This window comes from Schistocerca nitens, chromosome 2, assembly GCF_023898315.1.
Source record: "Schistocerca nitens isolate TAMUIC-IGC-003100 chromosome 2, iqSchNite1.1, whole genome shotgun sequence".
Lineage (NCBI taxonomy): Eukaryota > Metazoa > Arthropoda > Insecta > Orthoptera > Acrididae > Schistocerca > Schistocerca nitens.
Genome location: NC_064615.1, coordinates 925,110,872 through 925,138,344, shown reverse-complemented (window position 1 = coordinate 925,138,344; position 27,473 = coordinate 925,110,872). Strand labels below are relative to the sequence as shown.

The window sequence follows — 27,473 nt, the reverse complement described above, 5'->3', positions numbered from 1 at the left end:
AACACCAGCAACGGCCGACTCCGAAATTAACGGAGCTCAAAAATCATCCGCCACGAGGGCGGGACAGGTGGCTTCTCCTCGGCCTTCCATGGAGTCGCCAGGAAGTTCACCAAAGGTTTCACCGACGATTTCACCGAAATCGTCAAAAAATAAAAAGAGACGAAGAGCACATCAAGCTGCAGAGAATTTGGTCCCTCCTTTAAGAGAGCGGCTGAGGAAGATACAGGAAACCGAAAAGAAGGATGAAGATACACAAAAGGAAGCGGTCGGCGAGTCTTCGGATCGGAACAAGGGACAAGAACGGGCTGACACGCCACACGGAACATATGAACCCTTGCATGACAATACGACATCAGATATGGACAATGAAACCCGACTTGGACAAGGACATGGACAAGACATCACCGAGCCACGATTTAACTGGGCGGACGAAAAGGAGGATCAGACCGATGCAATGGGGGCGGAAGGGGTTTTTGAGGAAGAATCTTTTTATTAAAAAATTTTACACCGAACTCTAAGAAGAAAGAAAAGAAAAGAAAAACGAAGGAAAACCGTCAATGGAATACAAGTAAAATAAAATAACACTATATATATCCAACCCGAAGTTATTAGCCGGCCGGTGTGGCCGAGCGGTTCTAGGCGCTTCAGTCTGGAACCGCGCGACCGCTACGGTCGCAGGTTCGAATCCTGCCGCGGGCATGGATGTGTGTGATGTCCTTAGGTTAGTTAGGTTTAAGTAGATCTAAGTTCTAGGGGACTGATGACCTCAGCAGTTAAGTCCCATAGTGCTCAGAGCCACTTGAACCATTTGAACCGAAGTTATTGTACGCGGCTCCAATACCGTGTCCTCTGTTTACTGTCTTGTAGCGTCTCACAGTGGAACATACATATAACGTGACCACTTAAACATAAACAAGATTCAGAGTCAAGCAAAGGTAGCTGCACTGAAGGACTTTCTGTATCAGTCAGATACAGACATCGCCTTCCTGCAGGAAGTTAATGTCAAAGAATTGTATGTTTCGGGGTACAAAGAGGTGTTGAATGTGGCTCCAGAAAACGCGTGTGGAACAGCCATCCTTGCTAAAGAAGGGATCGAGATGAGAAACGTGTGCCTTTATAGTCGGGGAGGGGAATTAGCTGCAAAAATTTTAACACCACTTTTATAAACCTATACGCACCTTCAGGCAACAATGCGAGACGAGAGAGGGCAGCCTTTTTTAAAAGTGACATTTTATTTCTACTCCAAGAAAACCCTGCAGAAATTGTCATTGGTGGAGATTTTAATTGCGTTTTAAATAAAAAGGATCAGCGACCAAATTTTAACTTCTCGCAAGAACTGCAGGCGTTGGTCACCAACATGAAGTTGTTTGATGCTTGGGAAATAAAATATCCGACGCTGGTTCGCTTCACATATATCACTGGTAGCCGGCCGAAGTGGCCGTGCGGTTAAAGGCGCTGCAGTCTGGAACCGCAAGACCGCTACGGTCGCAGGTTCGAATCCTGCCTCGGGCATGGATGTTTGTGATGTCCTTAGGTTAGTTAGGTTTAACTAGTTCTAAGTTCTAGGGGACTAATGACCTCAGCAGTTGAGTCCCATAGTGCTCAGAGCCATTTGAACCATATATCACTGGTGCAACACAGAGCAGAATCGACAGAATATATGTCACCCCCACTTCAGACACTAAAGTCTGTAGTATCGAGGTGATACCAGCTGCCTTCTCTGACCACCTCGGAGTGAGGTGCAGCATCAAATTAACCAGGCAAAAGACATATTTGGGTCGCCCACTATGGAAATTAAATATCAATACCCTCTCTGAAAACGCTCTAGCTTTAAAGATGCAAGAAACTTGGCAGTCTGTTTTAAGGATGCGTACTAAATATAGAACAACTATTGAATGGTGGACTATGGCCGCTAAGAAAAAGATAAGAGCAGCGCAGATATTACGCCAAAGAAAGGGCAATGTGGTCAAGACACACAATGGAGTTTTACTACTCTTGCTTAAGAGACCTTTACGACCAACCAATGTCTCAAGACGCCTTTCTCAATATTAAAAACGTTAAAGCCAAAATGATCAGTATCAAGAGGGTACATTTGGAGGGATTACAAATCAAATCACACACTAGAACGACGGTGGAGGCAGAAAACACCTCCATCTACCACTTGATACAACACACAAAAAACAGAAGAAGAAATTTTATTGCCAGCCTCAGAACGGAAGATAACAGAGTCCTGACAGAACAAAGGGATATCTTAACTGAAGCACATAGATTTTTTCAGCAATTATATTCTGTAAATGCTTCTGACGACAACTCAGTACAAGAGTTTTTACAGAACTCCGGAATAGAGGTAGTTGTTACAGAGGAGGAGAACAGAGGTTTAACGTTATAAATTACGAATGACGAGGTTTTTGATATACTCAAATCTTCACCTTCACGTAAGCCTCCCGGCCCAGATGGCCTGCCTGTGGAGTTTTATAGGACCTTTTGGCACCTAGTAGGTTCCCAATTCACGGAAGTAGTTAATGACGTCTTGAGGGGAGAGGAAATTCCTGCTGTTTTCAAGGAAAGTGTAACTGTACTACTTCCAAAGGGAAGAAGTACGGACACGAAATATATTACTAAAATGAGGCCGATCAGTCTAATGAACTCAGATTACAAGGTAGTTGCACGTGTAATTAAAGAACGAATGGGACCGATTTTAGAAAAAGTCATGGGATGCTACCAGACGTGTCTCCCTCGACATACCATTTTTAAGACTGTATGTGAATATCGAGACATTATTTCTATTTTCTCATCATCGTCAGCGAATGGAGGCATTGCCTTCATTGATTTTGCTAAAGCGTTTGACAGAGTCAACTACGAATATCTGTTCAGAACCTTGAAACACATAGGTTTCAATGATGGCAACTTAGCGGTTTTAATGAACATCGTCAGAGGCATACGAACCAAAATCTCGATCAATGGACAATATACTAATGAAGTATTGATATCTAGTGGAGGTCCTCAGGGAAGTCCCCTGTCCATGTTGTTTTATGTGGTTTCTCTGCTTTTACGGCTTTTGAACACAACCTTAGAAGGTATAACAATAGCTGGGCTGAAGACGGTTACAAATGCATACGCTGACGATGTGGGAGTTCTCGTAAGGAGCGATGATGACTGTGCCCAGCTAACAGACAAGTTATTGCTTTATAGCAGGGCAAGTGGTGCGAGGATAAATGAAACGAAAAGTTCCTTTTTAAATTTACAGGGTCTTGACAATGTGCAGCTACCGTGGGCAAACAGGGTGGAGCGTCACACTGCTTTGGGCATAACGTTTTACAGTTGCCCATTAAGAACAACGCCTGCTAATTGGAAACAGGTGTTAGGAAAAATCAGAGGCAGCTTAATACTGCATGAAACGAGAGACTTAAATATCAAGCAAAGAATTAAACTAATAAACTGTGCAGTTCTTTCGAAAGATGCATATGTCGCTCAGATATTACCAACACCTCCAGACATAGTGAAATATATAAAGAGCACAATCTGTCGATACGTATGGAAAGGCCATATTTTTAGAGTAGCAGTAGGAACGACTACATTGCGACCCGAAAACGGAGGCCTGGGGCTGACAGACCTTCGGAGGAAAAACACTGCTCTCTTCATTAACAGAACGCTAAAACTTATAGAGACATAGCCGAACAGCATAACTGCCGCTCTATTTAACCTTCTCAAACCCGGAAGCATGATGCCGCCAGTAGATGTTCACAACCTAAATTACAACCTAAAGAATATTAAGGATTCTTATGTAGAATTAATCTACTTGACATGCATTTTAACAGACAAAAATAAGAGGACAAGTAAATATATAGTAGAGAAGTTACAATCACGCGAAAACCAAAATAAAATGGAGCTGAAGTATTCCAACAAAAACTGGGAAAAAATATGGACTAATATAAGTAACAAAACACTGACTACAGAAGTGCAAGCGTCATGGTACAGAGTTGTCAACAACATCATTAGTACCAATGAAAAACTGTATTCAATAGGACTACAAGCAACCAATTAGTGCCAAAATTGTCACAATTTGGACTCCTTAAAGCGTCGCTTCATCTGTAATGGATACAAGAATATTTGGAATGACATTGTATTGAAAGTCGCTTTTCTCAAACGGACCGATGGAAGAGAAATCACACTAAACGATATACTCTTCCCAGAAGAATTTCCTTTCCACCACAAAAAAACAATGTCATGTTGTGGTTATTCGGAAATTTTGTCAATTATGTTGTTAACAACAAAGACAATGACAATCTACAAGAATATCGAGAATATATGAAAGACGAATACTTCAAAATATACCGGAACAAAGACCATAAAAAGAAGTTCGGAAATATGATGCAAATTTTGTTTCAGAAACAAGGCATCGGTTAACACCTAAATAATATGAAATCGACCGAACAAGATAGACTGCCAAAATAGGGGATTGCTGTTGAGGGTGAAGTACGGTGGGGACTTTGTGTGCCCCGGAACCGATACGGTAGCCTCAACAGAACCCCGAAAAAGCATGTTTTCCCAAGAAGTAACAGGAGTCATGCCACAGCACAAGAATAGTAGGGAAAAACTACTCTCATGCACAAGACGTGCGTCACTGAAGAAGTTTAATTTCCTATCTTACTTTTTACTTTGCTTCTCTCTCACTTTTGTTTAAATTCTAATGGAAGAATATTTTGCGTTCCGTTAATGCTGTCAATAGTATTATAGAGGGAGTTATTTTCACCGTAATCAATTCGGATTACAATTTACAATTTTCTAACATTGTCTTCAACATGCACTTCAGTTTCATAACCCATTAAAAACAACAACAACAACAAAAAGTGGGGCATTGAAGCTCGCCGAAGAAGGCGCATGAAGGAGAGCGAATGGAAGGGCTAGAAGGGGAGATATGAGGCCCTAAAAAATATAAAAAAATATAAAAATAAAAAATAAAAAAAGTTGATAGAGCACTTGCATGCGAAAGGCAAAGTTCCCGAGTTAGAGTCTCGGTCCGGCACACAGTTTTAATCTGCCAGCAAGTTTCATATCAGCGCACACTCCGCTGCAGAGTGAAAATCTCATTCTGGAGTTTCAAGTTTTCTCAGTTGACTCCACGTTGAGTGACTTGCGTGTCGATGTTGATGAATTGGTGATAAGGACAACGTAACACCGAGTTCTCGAGCGGAGAAAATCTCCGATCCGCCCGGGAATTGAACCTAGAGCCACTGCATGGCAGTGAGATTCGCTGATCACTCAGCTAAGGAAGCGGACACACATTCAGTAGCAACTGCATCACCTTCGACTGATTCAGTCGCTAGACCAACGGATAGCGTACAATGAGGACTTCGTTTGTTATAGGTGTGGTTCTGCAGGCCACATCCAACATATTTGTAGGTAGCAAACAATATCTGAGGTGCACGAAAGTAGGGCACTCTGTTCAAAAGCGTCCACAGGCGCATAGACTGTGGAATCAGCGTAACACACGCACCCCAGTAAATTCGAATAAGACACCCTAGTGCAGAATCATTGGCAGACATGTGTCCATTCGTCTATCTAAAGGGAAGTTTGAGTAACTTGTTGTTAGATGCATGATCGCAGGTATTCGTGGCTAGCCAGAGTACATTGGCTACAGTGAAATTGAGCCCACGACGTTGCATGATAAGTGGTGTGGGTGTTAAGAGCGTAAATACCCTCCTTTCCACATTGCTGCATTTCCGAATACAAGGGAGGGACTTCCGATTATGTGTCGAAGCTCTTCCTACCGTGGGCGCTTTCTACGATGTCGTAATGGGAGTGGACTTCCGGGTTAAACACCACGCCGAAGTTGATCTACAGCAGCACACTGTAGAGCTGGATAATACATCATTGTGCCCCGGGTTTACAGCTGAAAAATCCAAACTCACACAAGGAAAACCTGATATGTCGGGTAAGCCAATTAAACTGCGTAAGTGGGCCCTTAGACTCGATCCCTGGCATACAGTACAGAAATGAACGGTAAGGCTAGTGTGGATGAAACTAGGAGCTCATTTGCCGATTAATGCTATATATGTGGTAGAGCCATTGTAGCAGCAACGTTTCATATGAAGTAGTTTATCATATGTGCAAGAATTAGATGAGAAACGAGTAGTGCCTGCCAGTAGAGATAATTTTGGTTCAGAGGGTGTGAGGCTATTAAAAGGAACACTAATGGCTATCTTAGAAGTTTTATATAACTAATTAAAAAGTGATTTCAATGCACAATACGAAAATCCAGGACAGTCTGACAGAAGCCGGCCAGTGTGGCCACGCGGTTAAAGGCGCTTAAGTCTGGAACCGCGCGACCGCTACGGTCGCAGGTTCGAATCCTGCCTCGGGCATGGATGTGTGTGATGTCTTTAGGTTAGTTAGGTTTAAGTAGTTCTAAGTTCTAGGGGACTGATGACCTCAGATGTTAAGTCCCATAGTGCTGAGAGCCATTTGAACCATTTAGTCTGACAGTATAACCGCACTAAGAGGAAATGTGTCGCATCGAAGCGAACATGATAGGGTTATTGTAGAATTACTTAACTCACCTGGTCCACTGCCAGCTAGAACTCTGGCGCAACACAGAATTTTCACTGTGTATGCAACAATGAACACGGTGTCCCACACAGTTTACAACCAGTGATATAGAAGCTTATTGACCAGCAGCTTCGGAATGGAATATAGACGAACGCACTAGTCCCTGGTCAGCTTCGGTAGTAATTACACCCAAGAGGTCCTCAGATGGGAAATACGCTTATACCTCGTGCTGCGATTCAGCGAACAGTCACCGATGCTTGTCCCACGTCGAGCATCACAGAGACAGTGGTCGATGTGGGGCAATGCCGTTACCTCAGCAACTTGGATTTACGCAGCAGCTATCACTAGTTTTTAAATGTAGCAATTGAAGATCGGCCCAAAACCGCATTTTTAAGTTCAGTTTGGACAATTCCAGTATCTTAAAGTGTAAACTTCCACATCCGGAAATGTCACAATTATTAAAAAGTGGATTTCGTATTTATACGCCACGTTTCGCCTCCATCTGCGGAGAAAATTTTCAAGGAGAATAACAGCTTCTTTGCATGTCTGATTCACACACTGGCTCGCCACTGATTGCAGCAAAATTCCGTTTACGTGTGCGTCCGCCAGTTGCTTGATATCAATTGTTTTGTATAGCTGAGGCAAATGGCCGTTGTCGATTGACGTCGTCCGCTGTTCCTGTCATTCCACGATGGAAGACTGGTACACATCACCTTAATGTTTTCATTCCGTAAGAGTCAGCTCTCCAAAGATTCAGATTAGCGTGGAGAAGGAGGCAGGAGGAAGATTAAATTATCTTGGTGTGATACGTTTCAAGAAAGAATATGGTAGCTTAGACCACACAGTTTACAGAAAACACACACACACTGGCCGTTACGTACACCAGGATTCGAACCATCAGCCACAACAAAAGGGGGGTATCATAAAAACTGTCATGGACAGAGTAAGGAAACTCTGTGAACCAGAGCTGTGTGACGCGGAATTAAGACGTCTCGCCAATGTATTGCTTAGCATCCATTATTCATTCGCTGAGGTAAAAAGAGCGTTAAGACTACTGCACAGAAATCATAGCGATGCACTAGCGCCTTTGAAATCGAAAGCTTTCCTGCCTTTCATTAAGGTTGTTACCTACCATATTGCAAGGTCGCAAACGTCTGGAAAAAGCAGAAATTTATAGGGTTCCGTGTAGCGGTGGGGAGGTGTATGTAGGTACTGCAGAAAGAACGGTCTAAAATCTTGTAGAAGAGCACAAAGACCAATACAGAGGGGTTGGGGGGGGGGGAGAGGGTGAGATGAACAGATTTCGGAACTTGTTTTGCAGTCAAGAAGAGACCACCACATTCGTTTTGATAGAACTCAAGTACTGGAAGACTCAAATGGATATCATGAAAAACTACAGAGATTGTAAAACGCCCCAGGAAATTTAGTAGGGAGGAGAAGGGAGTGAAACTGGATGACTTTTGGATCCTGCAGACGACGAAGATACGTACCCGTCATCCACCACGCGGTGATAGCAACAGCAGACGACGGCAGTTGACAACGGCCAACTGCGTTCGTATATCCAGAGCATGTCACGTCACACCATCACACGGAAGCACGCGTAAACGGAATTTTGCTGCAGCCAGTAGCGATCCAAGTGTGAACAGCATACTCAAAGGAGCTGCGACTCTCCTCGAAAATGTCCTCTGCAGATGGGGACGAAACGATGGGTTTAAATGCGAAAGTCATTTGATCACAGCATAACAGCCAGGAGCATATTATTAATCGTGAATTCCTATTTTATCGCATGCTTGTAGTGTGAAAAAAGGGCTGGTGACTTTCCAAGGGGTTTTGTGGGGCCTGAAACCAAAGCAATACGTTGTTTACCTAAATAAGGCAGTAGGACACCCAAGGACATCGCAGAGCACAAAGTACAACAGTGGAAATTTTTCGAATGTTTGCAAGCAGCATGACTTTCCCTCAGCTTAGAAAAATGCTTTGTGTCGCCGGAGGTCCGCTACCTCGGCCACATTATATGCTAGGATGTGGTATGTACCAACACGAGACTTGTGCAAACTGTAATGTATTTTTCAACGCCTAGCACAGTGAAATAAGTGTCATCATATCTTGGGATCACAGATTGCTATAGAAAATAAATTTCAAAATTTGCAGATGTAGCAAGATCCCATACGCATTTCCTAAAGATAAGGAGTAAATTTTATCTCAACAGTTTATCTTGTCTTGTTATTCGAGCAGCCATGTCTTCGGCTGTGTCCTGAATCACCAAGAGGTGGATAGGAAGGGACACCCGATCGCTTATGCTTCCACATACATAACGCAGAAGAAAAATCTATTCATCTACGGAAAAAGAAAATCTAGCGATAATTTTTGGTATCACATATTTTTGATGTTATCTGTGTGGGAGGTGTCTTAAGGTTATTACACCGCACTAAAGTGGCTTCTTGGATTAAAGGGTCCAACCAAGCTTAGCTGCAGGACCTAAAGCCTTAGCGAATTTGATTTTGCTGCAGTATATTGTCCGGGAATGCCTCATGGGCATGCAGCAACTAACTCAATGACATCGTCACCTACTAAGATGACAGATACTCGCGTAGTTATTCTTAGAACCACTAAACCTCTTTCTTTTAAACCATAAATGACAGACAGATTGCAGAATTAATATATATATATATATATATATATATATATATATATATATATATATATATATATATATATATATATATCAAAATTTTGTAAATTTGAAATATTGTATACCAAAATGTAAATGCAGCAATTCATATATACTTTTTTAACGTCGCAAACTTACATTAATTCTTAATTTCTTGTTACGTACACTATCAATGAAATTCTCATTTTTATAGCATTTAAAACCTTTTCATGTTGAAGCTTCCATGTCAACTTTCGTTATGCTAAAAAAACCATATATAATAACCTCTCCAGTAGTTCTCACGTGTCATCAGTAATCAGTACGTCATTATTATTTAAAACTTAATATTGAACCCATCCCAAACACACTCTAAGTAATCATTTGCACTGAAGGCAAAACTGTGAGAACGGGGACAACAGTTAATGTCTCTAAAATGGTTAGCATTTCACTCTCACTTTTATTTGGCGTGTTCCTTCTGCCTTTGATATATACACTCCTGGAAATGGAAAAAAGAACACATTGACACCGGTGTGTCAGACCCACCATACTTGCTCCGGACACTGCGAGAGGGCTGTACAAGCAATGATCACACGCACGGCACAGCGGACACACCAGGAACCGCGGTGTTGGCCGTCGAATGGCGCTAGCTGCGCAGCATTTGTGCACCGCCGCCGTCAGTGTCAGCCAGTTTGCCGTGGCATACGGAGCTCCATCCCAGTCTTTAACACTGGTAGCATGCCGCGACAGCGTGGACGTGAACCGTATGTGCAGTTGACGGACTTTGAGCGAGGGCGTATAGTGGGCATGCGGGAGGCCGGGTGGACGTACCGCCGAATTGCTCAACACGTGGGGCGTGAGGTCTCCACAGTACATCGTGCCCGTCGACCTGGGACCGGACCGCAGCGACGCACGGATGCACGCCAAGACCGTAGGATCCTACGCAGTGCCGTAGGGGACCGCACCGCCACTTCCCAGCAAATTAGGGACACTGTTGCTCCTGGGGTATCGGCGAGGACCATTCGCAACCGTCTCCATGAAGCTGGGCTACGGTCCCGTACACCGTTAGGCCGTCTTCCGCTCACGCCCCAACATCGTGCAGCCCGCCTCCAGTGGTGTCGCGACAGGCGTGAATGGAGGGACGAATGGAGACGTGTCGTCTTCAGCGATGAGAGTCGCTTCTGCCTTGGTGCCAATGATGGTCGTATGCGTGTTTGGCGCCGTGCAGGTGAGCGCCACAATCAGGACTGCATACGACCGAGGCACACAGGGCCAACACCCGGCATCATGGTGTGGGGAGCGATCTCCTACACTGGCCGTACACCACTGGTGATCGTCGAGGGGACACTGAATAGTGCACGGTACATCCAAACCGTCATCGAACCCATCGTTCTACCATTCCTAGACCGGCAAGGGAACTTGCTGTTCCAACAGGACAATGCACGTCCGCATGTATCCCGTGCCACCCAACGTGCTCTAGAAGGTGTAAGTCAACTACCCTGGCCAGCAAGATCTCCGGATCTGTCCCCCATTGAGCATGTTTGGGACTGGATGAAGCGTCGTCTCACGCGGTCTGCACGTCCAGCACGAACGCTGGTCCAACGGAGGCGCCAGGTGGAAATGGCATGGCAAGCCGTTCCACAGGACTACATCCAGCATCTCTACGATCGTCTCCATGGGAGAATAGCAGCCTGCATTGCTGCGAAAGGTGGATATACACTGTACTAGTGCCGACATTGTGCATGCTCTGTTGCCTGTGTCTATGTGCCTGTGGTTCTGTCAGTGTGATCATGTGATGTATCTGACCCCAGGAATGTGTCAATAAAGTTTCCCCTTCCTGGGACAATGAATTCACGGTGTTCTTATTTCAATTTCCAGGAGTGTATGTAGGTAAATTACTGGCTGCAGCTCTGAACAGATAACCAAATATAAGTGCAGTGACGTTCTTTTCAGTTAGTTAAAGAACCCGTTTTGTAAATCTACTCCAGCAGCTGTTATGATCCTCACATTTGTACGCTCTGCCTCCTGTAACTAATGCTTTCCACTTATTTATGAAATGATTGATATTACTTCATTAATTTCTTTCTATATCAATGAAATATGGATACTACAGAATAAAATTTTAGCCAAACAACTGCTGTATCCTGAAAATGATTTCTGAGGTCACATATGTTGAAGAAATTTATCGTAGAGCTTAAGTTTTAGTACATGAAAGAACAGTCAGGACCTAGCCAATAAAACATAAGATATTAATTTTTACAATATGGAACTTATGATCGCTATTATCAGAGAATTTTTCATATCTGGCAGATGATTTTATTAACTGTGTAATCTCACAGACATCAGAAGCGTTATGTAATGATGGACTGAAATGAAATACGGAGACATTCTGGAAGTTATGTGCAGCTCAGACAACGCTGTCATTAAATTAATTACTACATTGCGGTTTTCACTCTAAATGCTTCAGACATTTTTTATATTACCATGTACTTATTTTTTAATAGCAGCACATTTTCACATGTTTATATTCTCTACGGAACCAACTGGTTATTATAAACCAAATCATTTACTGTCTCCACTGAATGAGACTTAGAGGACATCGTTGGGTCGACTGATGGCAATTTCTTATAACTGGCCACTCTTTTACTAACTACTTCTAGGCCGGCCGGTGTGGCCGACCGGTTCTGGACGCTTCAATTTGGAACCGCGTGACCGCTACGATCGCAGGTTCTAATCCTGCCTCGGGCATGAATGTGTGTGATGTCCTTAGGTTAGTTAGGTTTAAGTAGTTCTAAGTTCTAGGTGACTGGTGACCACAGATGTTACGTCCCATGGTGCTCAGAGCCATTTGAATCATTTTTAACTATTGGAACCCGCAGTTAAGGAAAAAACGCCATCACTTGTTACATAATTGTAATATGACTGAAACATAGACGATAAGCCTCTAAATATTTGTTAGTGCAGACGATGTGCCTGACAAAATTTAAGGTTTCCGTGACATTTGCAATTACTGTATCACTATGAAACCAGTACATCTTAAATTTTCATGAGGAAAGTCAAAGTTCTGTCACGTTGAGTAGCTTTGACAAATGTAACATATAGAATAAATAGATTTTCGCGCAGTTTATTTATTGAAACAGACGGACTGGCACTCAAGTGGACATGAGAACTCTTTAGTTCTTATGAAACGAATTAAATGTAGTGAAATGTAATTTAAGGATCGAAGAAGAATAATTAAATGAAGACGCAAAGACATTTAGATCAGTGTAAATCGTCCATATTTGCTGCAGCTACATCATACTGAATGCATATTTACTCGGCTTACCACATGTTTCGAATTGTCCCTGTATAATCCTAATTGGTAGAGTGTGTGACATTTATTTATTTTTGAAACATTTCTCGTATCCTAGTTCTAGTAGCAGAAGAGTAGTATTTAGTTAAGTAGCTGGTTCCCTTGGGCCATTTAACAATCCAAGCTTTTCTTTGTGTAATGAAATAGTATGACTGATTTTCCCTTGTTCCTCGCTTCACTGTTTTAAATGGCATTCTACACATTCATTTATAATTTAATTACTTATCGGGTCGGACGTAACGTTGGTCATCGCCATGCCAGCACGTGCGCTGTATAAAATTTCTGCTTTAAACAAGCTAAATATTAGTAATTGGTCCGATGGTCATTGAAAATCCTATATCGATTTTCATCGCAACATCCGTAAACTTATGACTCACGTTTATTTCTCTGATTGCACCTCCCACACACATAAAAGAAAACGTTCTTCTTCTCTAAAAGTCGTTCACAACTTGATTAAAAACATTACCCGCTGAAGCACCTTCCAGTGCTTTACAAACCATTCAGTATCTTTACATGCGTTAAAAACGTTGAATAAAAATACTGTTGCCTTCTTTGTTTATAAACCAATGAAACTGATGAGAAATAGAATTAAATAAAAGTATAAGACCTGTCATTTAAATGCTAGAAGTTTCTGTCATAAGCATATACATCTGTGTTATTATTTTGTAGGTGTCGTCGCTCCAGAGCTAATTGTGCAGGCTGGTTGGACGAACGGCCATTTCTGGAGAAATCCCGCCATCATTGTTACCCTTATAGCTGTCCTCGTGGCTTTTATCGTCGCTGGAGTGGTGCTCTTCTCGTACTTACGCAGGAAACGGGAGAGGTTCCCAGGTAAGAGAAAAGGCTTTATATTTTAGATATTTAAATTGTGCAACATTTGTTCAGATTTAAACTGTGAAAATTTTTTTCTTGATTAGGTCCTATATTACCTAGAAACGAGGACATAAAAACTGTCTATCACAGGAAAAGACGGCATTCAGGGCCAAAAGAAGTGTACCAATTCTACGTACTGGCCGTAATATGAGCAAGAAATTTCTGAGAAAATACGTTTGGAACACAGCATTGTACGTAGTGAATAACAGGCTGTGGTGAAAACAGAAAAAAATAGAATGGAAGAATCTAAAAAAAAGTTCAAATGTGTGTAAATTCTTAAGGGGCCAAACTGCTGAGGTCGTCGGTCCTTAGACTTAAACATTACTGAAGCCAGCTTAAATTAAGTTATTATAACAACAACACTCACACCCACGCCCGAGGGAGGACTCGAACCTCCGGCGGGAGGGGCCGCGCTACCCGTGACAGGGAGCCTCTAACCGCGTGGCCAGTCCACGCGGCGAAGCATTTGAGATGTAGTGCTACAAAGGGATGCTGAAAATTAGTTGGAGTAACAAGATAGGGAATGAGGACGTTTCCACAGAATCGGTGAGAGGTAGAACGTATGGGAAACACTGCCAAGAAGAAAGGGCTGGACATTTGATAGAACATCAGGGTATGCCTTCCAAGATACTAGAGACAGCTGTAGAGAATATGAACTGCATGGGAAGACAAATGTTGGAGTACATCCAGCAGATAATCGAGAGTATATGGTGCACGAGCTAGTCTGAGATGAAGAGATTGGGACAAAAAAGCAATTCGTGGAGAGCAGGGGCAAAACGTGTTAGAAGACTAATGACTAAAAATAAATAAATGGAAAACATTCTCACGCAGTGGTATTTGTAGAAACAGTGGACAAAATTTTCGTGCACGAATGTACTTTGAGTTCCCGCCCGACCATCAAGTCACACATTACCCTAAATTCCTCTGTAACACTTAATGCTAACGTCGGGGCTAACCTATAACATGCCGCAGCAATCCTATTTCATCCTGCCTGAAATTATCTGGCACGGAGCGAGATGGTGCAGCGACTACGACTCTGGATTCTCATTTTGCTGAAGAAAGGTGTGTATGTCTATTACCATCTGTCTTCTACAGTTGTCTTATATCGCTCAAGTAACACAACGATGTAGTTAGTTTGTCATAAACACGACCGATTCCCTTCCCCATCTCATCCAGTACGAGTAGGTATCTACAACGAAAAAGTTACTGATTCTGTGTAATTGATGTAACATTTAACTATTCGTAACAAAAATAGATGTTGTGTTCCAAAATACTGCATTGTGAATTTGTTCGAAAACGTAAAATGACTGAAAATTTTGTCAGTAGTGTATTAGATGGTCCTACTCATGGACAAGTTATAGCTGCAGGATGTGAGGCCAAAGCATAAATGTTATCACAACTTGACCCTTGAACTACACTTCGGCCTGTAGAAGCACCCGTTAATTAAGGTTAAGTTCGTGACGCATCAAAAAACTGTGCTTTCTTGTAGGTTCTGTGGCTTTGGCGAGGTTCTCGATCCAATATTGTGCTTCTTTGCTGAGCATAAGGTACTGAACTGCGTGTCTAGGGTGTCTAGGTACCTCCCGTAGAATTGATCAAGCGTTTCACTAACGTTTTTATCAAGTTGGAGACAAGGTGTTTTGTTTTCTTATCGAACTCGTGGTCAGGACAATTATTAGCAGTGTTGGCGTGTTGAGTGGTGGTCCGGTATCGGATGTCACAATACTAAATATTTAGTGAACAGCAGTCATTGCTGCAAATGCTGAGTTCTCTTCTGAAGTTGTCTCATTCTGGGCCAAAAAGCGAAATTAGTGGCTTATGGTCTGCGACTATGTAGAGTTCTGTTCTGTAGAAGAAAACGTGGAATATTTTGATAACGTAAATAATACGCAGAGCTTCGTTTCCTTGTTCACTGTAACAACCCAGTGCTCCGGTTAGTGTTTTACATGCATTTACAGTCTAATCCTGCAAGACGTCTCTAAAGGGGACAGCACCAACTCCAAATTGCGATTGCTCTGTCGCCAGGTCTCCTACAGGTTTAGTGCAGCCCACCACCAATTTCTCTCGTCAAAAGTGCTACATCTCAAATTAGCACTTCCCCCCTGCATCCTCAGTTATTTATTGGATGTATTCCAAACTCTGTATTTCTCTATTGAAACCTCAAGGTCTAGGTTGGGGCAGCAAAAGAATCACATGGAAGGGTGGTTCCCCAACTCTTGCATCATTTGTCCCTCGAATGATCACGTTGATTTACAACGCACATGAGAGCACCAAATAAAATACAACAATCACCAAATATGAATATATGAGGTTATTAAATGAAAATAAGCCTCTTTCAATTTAACCACAGATTGACGTGACTCAACATTCTATTCTTGCTACACCAAGGAATTAGTGCCAGAAAAAAATAAAAAATAAATCATGATAAAATCTCACTTAAGCAATAAGTAAGTAAAACATAATTCTTGCACTCTCTTCCTAAACAGTGACAGTTATTATGGTTAGAGCTGGTATTTCGGAGTTAATACCGAAGTATGGCAGATCTGACAAATTTTCTTACACACATTGAATGGATACAATGACATTAAGCTGAATCAAAGAATAGTGAGATATAATGAAAAATAGAAGCTGGCAATCAGATCGGAAATTAGATTAAAATTTTCCTCAGCACGCCAAGTATATATGCAAACATTTGAAAAGGCAAAGGAACTACGTTAAAATTTAAGTACGACATCGCTCTTTATGCAGAACGTTTAGAAGTTCAAACATCAGAGCCTTAAGAAGGGAAAGGTAAATCTGAACGTAAAGAAGGCAAGCGGCCAAGGTGAACGGTTCCGCTACAGCAATAGCGGACACGCCTCAAACACAGCCGGAAGGCACGTGCAGGGACACAACATCAACAGGCCCTCTCGGCCGGGAGCCGCAGAAATATTAGCTCGCGCTTATCTGTCGTTTGGAAAGGGTCCAGGTCTTACTGCAGCAGAGAAATACAGAAGCTGCAGAAGTTTTATAAAATATAACCTTCGTTCCCTTCCTCGCCTCATTTATAAATGGCACAGACTTAATGGGCGTATACAGTATGTTAAGGTGGTGGTGGTTGTTAGTGTTTAACGTCCCGTCGACAACGAGGTCATTAGAGACGGAGCGCAAGCTCGGGTTAGGGAAGGATTGGGAAGGAAATCGGCCGTGCCCTTTCAAAGGAACCATCCCGGCATTTGCCTGAAATGATTTAGGGAAATCACGGAAAACCTAAATCAGGATGGCTGGAGACGGGATGGAACCGTCGTCCTCCCGAATGCGAGTCCAGTGTGCTAACCACTGCGCCACCTCCCTTGGTCACAGTATGTTAAGGAAAAGTGGCCACACAGAATACACTGTGGTAGTACTCATCAAAACAAGAAATAATGTCCAGTAAACATGGGCTCAAAAATGCATGCCTTAAGAGCTTTCGACACTTGTTCATCTTCGATACTGTGAAACACATCTCTCTCCCAACAGAGTGATTAAGAGTGAAACCATCCAAAATCATCTCGAAAATCGTGACTTCGAAAACAAATTAGTCTTCATTGACGGAACCACTTTCCATTTTGCCGTGAAAAACAACTCATACATATGCGGAACAAAGATCTCGTGTGCAACTGTCGAACATGTCTGGGATTCAGATTAACTTAACGAGTTCTGAGCTGTAATCAACAAGACAATCTGTGGAACCCTCTTCTTCAGTGAGAGAACTCATCTCTAAATGCTGCCACAACTTGAAACTGGTAGCAGGGGTTTCGTCTCTGAACAAAGTAGCGGCCGTCACATTTCCACAGTTGTGTACGAGATTACCAGAATGAGACTTCACCGCATCGCTGATTAATCTGTGTTGCGACCGCTGTTTGTGTTACTGGAGGGGCCACCATAGTCGCCCATTTGACGCATTGCCGTTTCTTCTTATGAGGTTACTACCAGGATCATATTTACGTTCCACCTCTGCCGCATTACCTAAACGATTTGCGACACCACATCGTAACAACTGCTCTTAACGTCACTTCCAGGAGGATGGGCCCGGCATGGGCGGTTTTGGACTACCAACTAGATTCTTAGGTGTGACGAATGGTAGACTCATACAACATTCATAAATGTTACAAAAAAATCTTTGTGAGCTTATTTTTCATATGCTCTTTTATCTGTTACGTTTTTCTTGGCTCATTATCTGTACTGATTTTCTGAAATCTTTCGTGAACCTTACACTATTGGCCATTAAAATTGCTATACCAAGAAGAAATGCAGATGATAAACGGGTATTCATTGGACAAATATATTATACTACAACTGACATGTGATAACATTTTCACGCAACTTGGGTGGAAAGATCTTGAGAAATCAGTACCCAGAACGACCACCTCTGGCCGTAATAACGTCCTTGATACGCCTGGGCATTGAGTCAAACAGAGCTTGGATGGCGTGTACAGGTACAAATTCAAATGGCTCTGAGCACTATGGGACTTAACATCTATGGTCATCAGTCCCCCAGAACTTAGAACTACTTAAACCTAACTAACCTAAGGACAGCACACAACACCCAGCCATCACGAGGCAGAGAAAATCCCTGACCCCCGGGAATCGAACCCGGGAACCCGTGCGTGGGAAGCGAGAACGCTACCGCACGACCACGAGATGCGGGCTGTACAGGTACAGCTGCCCTTGTAGCTTCAACACGATACCACAGTTTATCAAGAGTAGTGACTGGCGTATTGTGACGAGCCAGGGTCTCGGCCACCATTGACCAGACGTTTTCAGATTTTGAGAGATCTGGAGAATGTGCTGTCCAGGGCAGCAGTCGAACATTTTCTGTATCCAGAAAGGTATGTACAGAACCTGCAACATGAGGTCGTGCATTATGGTGCGGAAATGTAGTGTTTCGCAGGGATCGAATGAAGGGTAGATCCACGTGTCGTAACACATCTGAAATGTAACGTCCAATTTTCAAATTGCCTTCAATGCGAACAGGAGGTGACCGAGAGGTGTAACCAATGGCACCCCATACCATCACGCCGGGTGATACGCCAGTATGCCGATGACGCATACACGCTTCCAATGTGCGTTCACCGCGATGTCGCCAAACACGGATGCGACATTCATGATGCTGTAAACAGAACCTGGATTCATCCAAAAAAATGACGTTTTGCCATTCGTGCACCCAGGTTCGTCGTTGAGTACACCATCGTAGGCGCTCCTGTCTGTGATGCAGCGTCAAGGGTAACCGCAGCCATGGTCTCCGAGCTGATAGTCCATACTGCTGCAAACGTCGTCGAACTGTTCGTGCAGATGGTTGTCTTGCAAACGTCCCCATCTGTTGGATCAGGGATCGAGACGTGGCTGCACGATCCGTTACAGCCATGCTGATAAGATGCCTGTCACCTCGACTGCTAGTGATACGAGGCCGTTCTACAACTACATCTACATTTATACTCCGCAAGCCACCCAACGGTGTGTGGCGGAGGGCACTTTACGTGCCACTGCCATTACCTCCCTTTCCCGTTCCAGTTGCGTATGGTGCGCGGGAAGAACGACTGTCTGAAAGCCTCCGTGCGCGCTCTAATTTCTCTAATTTTACATTCGTGATCTCCTCGGGAGGTATAAGTAGGGGGAAGCAATATATTCGATACCTCATCCAGAAACGCACCCTCTCGAAACCTGGCGAGCAAGCTACACCGCGATGCAGAGCGCCTCTCTTGCAGAGTCCGCCACTTGAGTTTATTAAACATCTCCGTAACGCTATCACGGTTACCAAATAACCCTGTGATGAAACGCGCCGCTCTTCTTTGGATCTTCTCTATCTCCTCGGTCAACCCGATCTGGTACGGATCCCACACTGATGAGCAATACTCAAGTATAGGTCGAACGAGTGTTTTGTAAGCCACCTCCTTTGTTGATGGACTACATTTTCTAAACACTCTCCCAATGAATCTCAACCTGGTACCCGCCTTACCAACAATTAATTTTATATGATCATTCCACTTCAAATCGTTCCGCACGCATACTCCCAGATATTTTACAGAAGTAACTGCTACCAGTGTTTGTTCCGCTATCATGTAATCATACAATAAAGGATCCTTCTTTCTATGTATTCGCAATACATTACATTTGTCTATGTTAAGGGACAGTTGCCACTCCCTGCACCAAGTGCCTATCCGCTGCAGATCTTCCTGCATTTCGCTACAATTTTGTATTGCTGCAACTTCTCTGTATACTACAGCATCATCCGCGAAAAGCCGCATGGAACTTCCGACACTATCTACTAGGTCATTTATATATATTGTGAAAAGCAATGGTCCCATAACACTCCCCTGTGGCACGCTAGATGTTACTTTCACGTTTGTAGACGTCTCTCCATTGATAACAACATGCTGTGTTCTGTTTGCTAAAAACTCTTCAATCCAGCCACACAGCTGGTCTGATATTCCGTAGGCTCTTACTTTGTTTATCAGGCGACAGTGCGGAACTCTATCGAACGCCTTCCGGAAGTCAAGAAAAATAGCATCTACCTGGGAGCCTGTATCTAATATTTTCTGGGTCTCATGAAGAAATAACGCGAGTTGGGTCTCACACGATCGCTGTTTCCGGAATCCATGTTGATTCCTACATAGTAGATTCTGGGTTTCCAAAAATGACATGATAATCGAGCAAAAAACATGTTCTAAAATTCTACAACAGATCGACGTCAGAGATATAGGTCTATAGTTTTGCGCATCTGCTCGACGACCCTTCTTGAAGACTGGGACTACCTGTGCTCTTTTCCAATCATTTGGAACCCTCCGTTCCTCTAGAGACTTGCGGTACACGGCTGTTAGAAGGGGGGCAAGTTCTTTCGCGTACTCTGTGTAGAATCGAATTGGTATCCCGTCAGGTCCAGTGGACTTTCCTCTGTTGAGTGATTCCAGTTGCTTTTCTATTCCTTGGACACTTATTTCGATGTCAGCCATTTTTTCGTTTGTGCGAGGATTTAGAGAAGGAACTGCAGTGCGGTCTTCCTCTGTGAAACTGCTTTGGAAAAAGGTGTTTAGTATTTCAGCTTTACGCGTGTCATCCTCTGTTTCAATGCCATCATCATCCCGGAGTGTCTGGATATGCTGTTTCGAGCCACTTACTGATTTAACGTAAGACCAGAACTTCCTAGGATTTTCTGTCAAGTCGGTACATAGAATTTTACTTTCGAATTCTTTGAACGCTTCTCGCATAGCCCTCCTTACGCTAACTTTGACATCGCTTAGCTTCTGTTTGTCTGAGAGGTTTTGGCAGCGTTTAAACTTTGAGTGAAGCTCTCTTTGCTTTCGCAGTAGTTTCCTAACTTCGTTGTTGTACCACGGTGGGTTTTTCCCGTCCCTCACAGTTTTACTCGGCACGTGCCTGTCTAAAACGCATTTTACGATTGCCTTGAACTTTTTCCATAAACACTCAACATTGTCAGTGTCGGAACAGAAATTTTCGTTTTGATCTGTTAGGTAGTCTGAAATCTGCCTTCTATTACTCTTGCTAAACAGATAAACCAGCACGGCGTTCCGTATTACCCTCCTGAACCCACCGATTCCATATTCCTCTAACAGTCATTGGATCTTGACCAAAGTGAGCAGCAATGTCGCGATACGATAAACCGCAATCGCGATACGCTGCAATCCGACCTTTATCAAAGTCGGAAAGGTGATCATACGCATTTCTCCTCCTTACACGTGGCATCACAACAACGTTTCACCAGATAACGCCGGTTAACTGCTGTTTGTGTATGAGAAATCGGTTGGAAACTTTCCTCATGTGAGCACGTTGTAGGTGTCGCCACTGGCGCCAACCTTGTGTGAATGCTCTGAAAAGCTAATCGTTTGCATATCACAGCATCTTCTTCCTGACGGTTAAATTTCGCGTCTGTAGCAGGATGCAGGCTGTAGCCGTGGTCTAGGGATAGCGTCTTTGATTCCTAATCAAAACGTCTTCGGCCCCGGGTTCGATCCCCGTCATTACCTAAATTTTGATAAATAATCAGCATTGGCGGCCGAAGACCTCCGGCATAAGAAGACAGCCTCATTCTGCCAACGGCCTTGTCAAAGAGGGCGGAGGAGCGGAAAGAGGTTCAGGGCACTCTCTTGTCCTAGGGGTGGGAAATTGCCCCTAAAGGCGGAAGAATCAGCAATGATCAACGACATGAGGATGCAGAAGGCAGTGGAAACCACTGCATTAAAGACACGTAACGTGTATCCACAGGACATGTGGCCTGTAATCGAAGAAGTGTCATGATGATCTCTCCATTGGCAAAAGATTCCGGAATAGTCCCCCATTCGGATCTCCGGGAGGGGACTGCCAAGGGGGAGGTTACCATGAGAAAAAGATTGAATAATCAAAGAAAGGATAACGTTCTACGAGTCGGGGCGTGGAATGTCAGAAGCTTGAACGTGGTAGGGAAACTAGAATATCTGAAAAGGGAAATGCAAATGCTCAACCTAGATATGGTAGGGGTCAGTGAAGTGAAGTGGAAGGAAGACAAGGATTTCTGGTCAGATGAGTATCGGGTAATATCAACAGCAGCAGAAAATGGTATAACAGGTGTAGGATTCGTTATGAATAGGAAGGTAGGGCAGAGGGTGTGTTACTGTGAACAGTTCAGTGACCGGGTTGTTCTAATCAGAATCGACAGCAGACCAACACCGACAACGATAGTTCAGGTATACATGCCGACGTCGCAAGCTGAAGATAAACAGATAGAGAAAGTGTATGAGGATATTGAAAGGGTAATGCAGTATGTAAAGGGGGACGAAAATCTAATAGTCATGGGCGACTGGAATGCAGTTGTAGGGGAAGGAGTAGAAAAAAAGGTTACAGGAGAATATGGGCTTGGGACAAGGGATGAAAGAGGAGAAAGACTAATTGAGTTCTGTAGCAAGTTTCAGCTAGTAATAGCGAATACCCTGTTCAAGAATCACAAGAGGAGGAGGTATACCTGGAAAAGGCCGGGAGATACGGGAAGATTTCAATTAGATTTCATCATGGTCAGACAGAGATTCCGAAATCAGATACTGGATTGTAAGGCGTACCCAGGAGCAGATATAGACTCAGATCACAATATAGTAGTGATGAAGAGCAGGCTGAAGTTCAAGACATTAGTCAGGAAGAATCAATACGCAAAGAAGTGGGATTCGGAAGTACTAAGGAATGAAAATATACGTTTGAAGTTCTCTAACGCTATAGATACAGCAATAAGGAATAGCGCAGTAGGCAGTACAGTTGAAGAGGAATGGACATCTCTAAAAAGGGCCATCACAGGTTGGGAAGGAAAACATAGGTACAAAGAAGGTAGCTGCGAAGAAACCATGGGTAACAGAAGAAATACTTCAGTTGATTGATGAAAGGAGGAAGTACAAACGTGTTCCGGGAAAGTCAGGAATACAGAAGTACAAGTCGCTGAGGAATGAAATAAATAGGAAGTGCAGGGAAGCTAAGACTAAATGGCTGCAGGAAAAATGTGAAGACATCGAAAAAGATATGATTGTCGGAAGGACAGGCTCAGCATACAGGAAAGTCAAAACAACCTTTGGTGACATTAAAAGCAACGGTGGTAACATTAATAGTGCAACGGGAATTCCACTGTTAAATGCAGAGGAGAGAGCAGATAGGTGGAAAGAATACATTGAAAGCCTCTATGAGGGTGAAGATTTGTCTGATGTGAAAGAAGAAGAAACAGGAGTCGATTTAGAAGAGATAGGGGATCCAGTATTAGAACCGGAATTTAAAAGAGCTTTGGAGGACTTACGGTCAAATAAGGCAGAAGGGATAGATAACATTCCATCAGAATTTCTAAAATCATTGGGGGAAGGGGCAACAAAACGACTATTCACGTTGGTGTGTAGAATATATGAGCCTGGTGACATACCATCTGACTTTCGGAAAAGCATCATCCACACAATTCCGAAGACGGCAAGAGCTGACAAGTGCGAGAATTATCGCACAATCAGCTTAACAGCTCATGCATCGAAGCTGCTTACAAGAATAATATACAGAAGAATTGAAAAGAAAATTGAGAACGCGCTAGGTGAAGATCATTTTGGCTTTAGGAAAAGTAAAGGGACGAGAGAGGCAATTCTGACGTTACGGCTAATAATGGAAGCAAGGCTAAAGAGAAATCAAGACACTTCATGGGATTTGTCGACCTGGAAAAAGCGTTCGACAATATAAAATGGTGCAAGCTGTTCGAGATTCTGAAAAAAGTAGGGGTAAGCTATAGGGAGAGACGGGTCATATACAATATGCACAACAACCAAAAGGGAATAATAAGAGTGGACGATCAAAAACGAAGTGCTCGTATTAAGAAGGGTGTAAGACAAGGCTGTAGCCTTTCGCCCCTACTCTTCAATCTGTACATCGAGGAAGCAATGATGGAAATAAAAGAAAGGTTCAGGAGTGGAATTAAAATTCAAGGTGAAAGGACATCAATGATACGATTCGCTGATGACATTGCTATTCTGAGTGAAAGTGAAGAAGAATTAAATGATCTGCTGAACGGAATGAACAGTCTAATGAGTACACAGTATGGTTTGAGAGTAAATCGGAGAAAGACGAAGGTAATGAGTAGTAGTAGAAATGAGAACAGCGAGAAACTTAACATCAGGATTGATGGTCACGAAGTCAATGAAGTTAAGGAATTCTGCTACCTAGGCAGTAAAATAACCAATGACGGACAGAGCAAGGAGGACATCAAAAGCAGACTCGCTATGGCAAAAAAGGCATTTCTGGCCAAGAGAAGTCTACTAATATCAAATACCGGCCTTAATTTGAGGAAGAAATTTCTGAGGATGTACGTCTGGAGTACAGCATTGTATGGTAGTGAAACATGGACTGTGGGAAAACCGAAAGAGAAGAGCATCGAAGCATTTGAGATGTGGTGCTATAGACGAATGTTGAAAATTAGTTGGACTGATAAGGTAAGGAATGAGGAGGTTCTACGCAGAATCGGAGAGGAAAGGAATATGTGGAAAACACTGATAAGGAGAAGGGACAGGATGATAGAACATCTGCTAAGGCATGAGGGAATGACTTCCATGGTACTAGAGGGAGCTGTAGAGGGCAAAAACTGTAGAGGAAGACAGAGATTGGAATACGTCAAGCAAATAATTGAGGACGTAGGTAGCAAGTGCTACTCTGAGATGAAGAGGTTAGCACAGGAAAGGAATTCGTGGCGGGCCGCATCAAACCAGTCAGTAGACTTATGACAAAAAAAAAAAAAAAAAAAAGCACGTCATCTTCGTGGTGTAGCAGTTTTTATGGCCAGTAGTGTAATTACCACTCATCTCTGAAAAGGAGTTGATTCCTATTCTGTGTGACCGTTTCAGCTGTACACTCCAAACAATAACGGTGGAGAATCACGTTGTACGTTTGGCTCACAGCAGGAAGGAAAGAGTCAGCGTCGGCAGAGGGGGAGGAGGTGGCGGGCCTCGGGGAGAAGGCGAGCTACGTGGGCGGGAACGGCGTGCTGTCGCGCCACTGCCGCAGCCACAGCGACCTGCAGCAGCAGCAGCACAGGACGCAGCTGGCGCTGCAGCCGCTGCACCACCAGGCCGCGCGCCACGGCGCCGGCAGCGCCACGCCCTCCTCCGCCCACCTGTACGCCACGTTCCGACTCGCCGAGGAGCGCCGCCTCCGCTGGCAGCAGGTAGGCCTAGACCTACCTCCCGACACCACTCCACGCCTGCAGCAGAAATAAAAAATGAGATTCGCTTACTCGCTTTAAACTCCCCAGGGGGAGCTGTGAAGTCATCCCCGAACTCGGCGTATCCTTATGCATCGTGGATAGAGTCGTGTGACTCCACGGCTGCAAATTTAACCGTAAATTAGTCAGCTGAGCCTGTTGCCAGATGTAAGTGGAGTCTAAAGGATAGAATGGAGGGTGAATATTCACATTCACAAATACAGACACAGGACTCGCCATACTGCAGCTACATTCGCTACCACTGAAACCACTGGGAATAACGATTGCCATATACAAATACAACGACTGATTGATTGTTAGTGGCATAAGTGGAGATACTGTGACCATTGTTATCTTAATATATACCCACTTCAGTGTGTTAGTTGCTTTAGTTGCATTTCTCTGCATATAACAGTCTTGCCACAACCACATTACGTAATGTACTACTTGCAAATTTCTGCACAGTCCTACTGCACTACTAAGTACACTACAGGTATCAGTATAGACTGTTAGTTTTGCATCTATGCATTCACACTTCAACACCTGACATGACCAGCAGAAAATAACCATTAATGGCTTGGTCTTGCCAGATGTACTTAGAGGTACAAGGCATCCTAAAAATGTAAAACTCCTAACAGCTATAATTATAATATTTATTAGTCTACAAATCATGTAACTACTGATGTAATGTTATTCAGTGCAGTGTCTTCAGTCTTCACTCACCAGTAATATCTGAACTAATAAGACTACACACACACACACACACACACACACACACACACACACACACACACACACATATATATATATATATATATATATATATATATATATATATATATATATGAGGTGCGACTATAAAGTAATGAGACTGAGTTTCTGTGCAAGATGTGGCAACCCTGCAGGCTTGCGTAGGCGCAATATCTTTCACCTTGGTCTACAAGCTGCTTCTAGTCCAAGCGGCACAGCGATACAACTGCTCAGTCGTGAGTTCTGCTTTAACAAGTTAATACATGTTTGTGTCTCTCGTCACAGAAATTGAACCGCATAATATTGCGCAATGGTATGCCATTTGTTTTTTCGTTAAATTGGATGAAAAAGCGACGACATTTAACGGTAAGCATCAGAAAGCTTTGGGGATGAGGTTGTGTCAAGAGCTCAAGTTTTTCATTGGCATAAAATGTTTAGGGAAGGCAGAACGAATGTTGAAGTTGAAGACCGCACTGGAGGACCATCAACCTAACGGAAGAATGTCAACTTGGCCAGGGTGTGTGAACTTGCCCGACCTGATCGAAGATTATCCGTGACAATGATTGCAGAAGAACTGAACATCAATCGAGAAACGGTTCATCTAATAATAACTGAAGAGCTTGGTATGAGAAAGATTGGATACCACAGCACGATACTGCACCATCCCATACTGCTCCGTCAGTACACCAATTTTTAACATCAAAACAAATTTCAGTATTACTACAGCCGCCTTATTCACCAGATATCTATTTCCAAGAGTCAAAACGGTGGTCAAGGGACACCATTTTCAAACAACACGAGATGAACAAAAAGCTGTGACGAGGATCTTGGAGGATATTACAGAAGATGAGTTCCATAAATATTACCAACAATGGCAGAAGCGCTGGAAAAAGTGTGTGCAATCAGCAGGGAACTACTTTGACGGAGACAACACTAAACTTGACTAAAACGGTAAGCATCGTTTTCTTTTTTCACATCAGTCTCATTATTTTATTGTCGCACCTCGTATATATATGTCGTGAGTCACATAAGATGTAACACCCCTTTAATTCGTGAACGGTTACACATACCGAAAAGTGGTTTTCGGCAAACAGGGTATGGAGGAGCACGTATTTTTTTGTTTGGTTAATTTTTTTAGTGCTGGTTTAAACGAAGGTACTGAACCAAATCGTTTTCCTAAAACTAGAAGCGTATACGTTTTTTATAACTACATTCATTAGCTCTTGAGGAGACAGTCTTGACGTTGAAATCGGTCAGTAAAAAATTGAGGTACGTCCTAGAATTTGAGAGCACAGTGGCTGGAATCGGCATTAGCGGTACAGATACCGCCAAGCAGAGCTCTTGTGCCACCATGCCTAAGAACGTCAACACATTTGCCTGTTTACTTGTCTGCACTGCAGGCCGTTCATTTCTCCTTCAGCATTCGTCCCGTGCAGACATGTACACCAATGAGAAGAAGTTGTATATACTGCTTTTATGTGGTGAATGTAAAAGAAACGCCCTAAAATCTATACAGCGGTGTAGGGCTACATATCCGGATCGCTAATATCCGACGCGCCAGGCAATTGCACGAGCTATTAAAACAC

General features: G+C 43.3%; 1 protein-coding gene across 1 annotated transcript in view; it reads left to right on the top strand.

Annotated features, from left to right (window-relative positions):
- LOC126235454 (Down syndrome cell adhesion molecule-like protein Dscam2) overlaps positions 1 to 27,473 on the top strand; it is a 289,196-nt gene that overhangs the window by 256,766 nt on the left and 4,957 nt on the right. The window contains exons 19-20 of the mRNA XM_049944177.1: positions 13,218 to 13,379; positions 24,836 to 25,101. Coding sequence (XP_049800134.1) covers positions 13,218 to 13,379; positions 24,836 to 25,101 — 428 coding nt within the window. The remainder of the gene's footprint in view (positions 1 to 13,217; positions 13,380 to 24,835; positions 25,102 to 27,473) is intronic.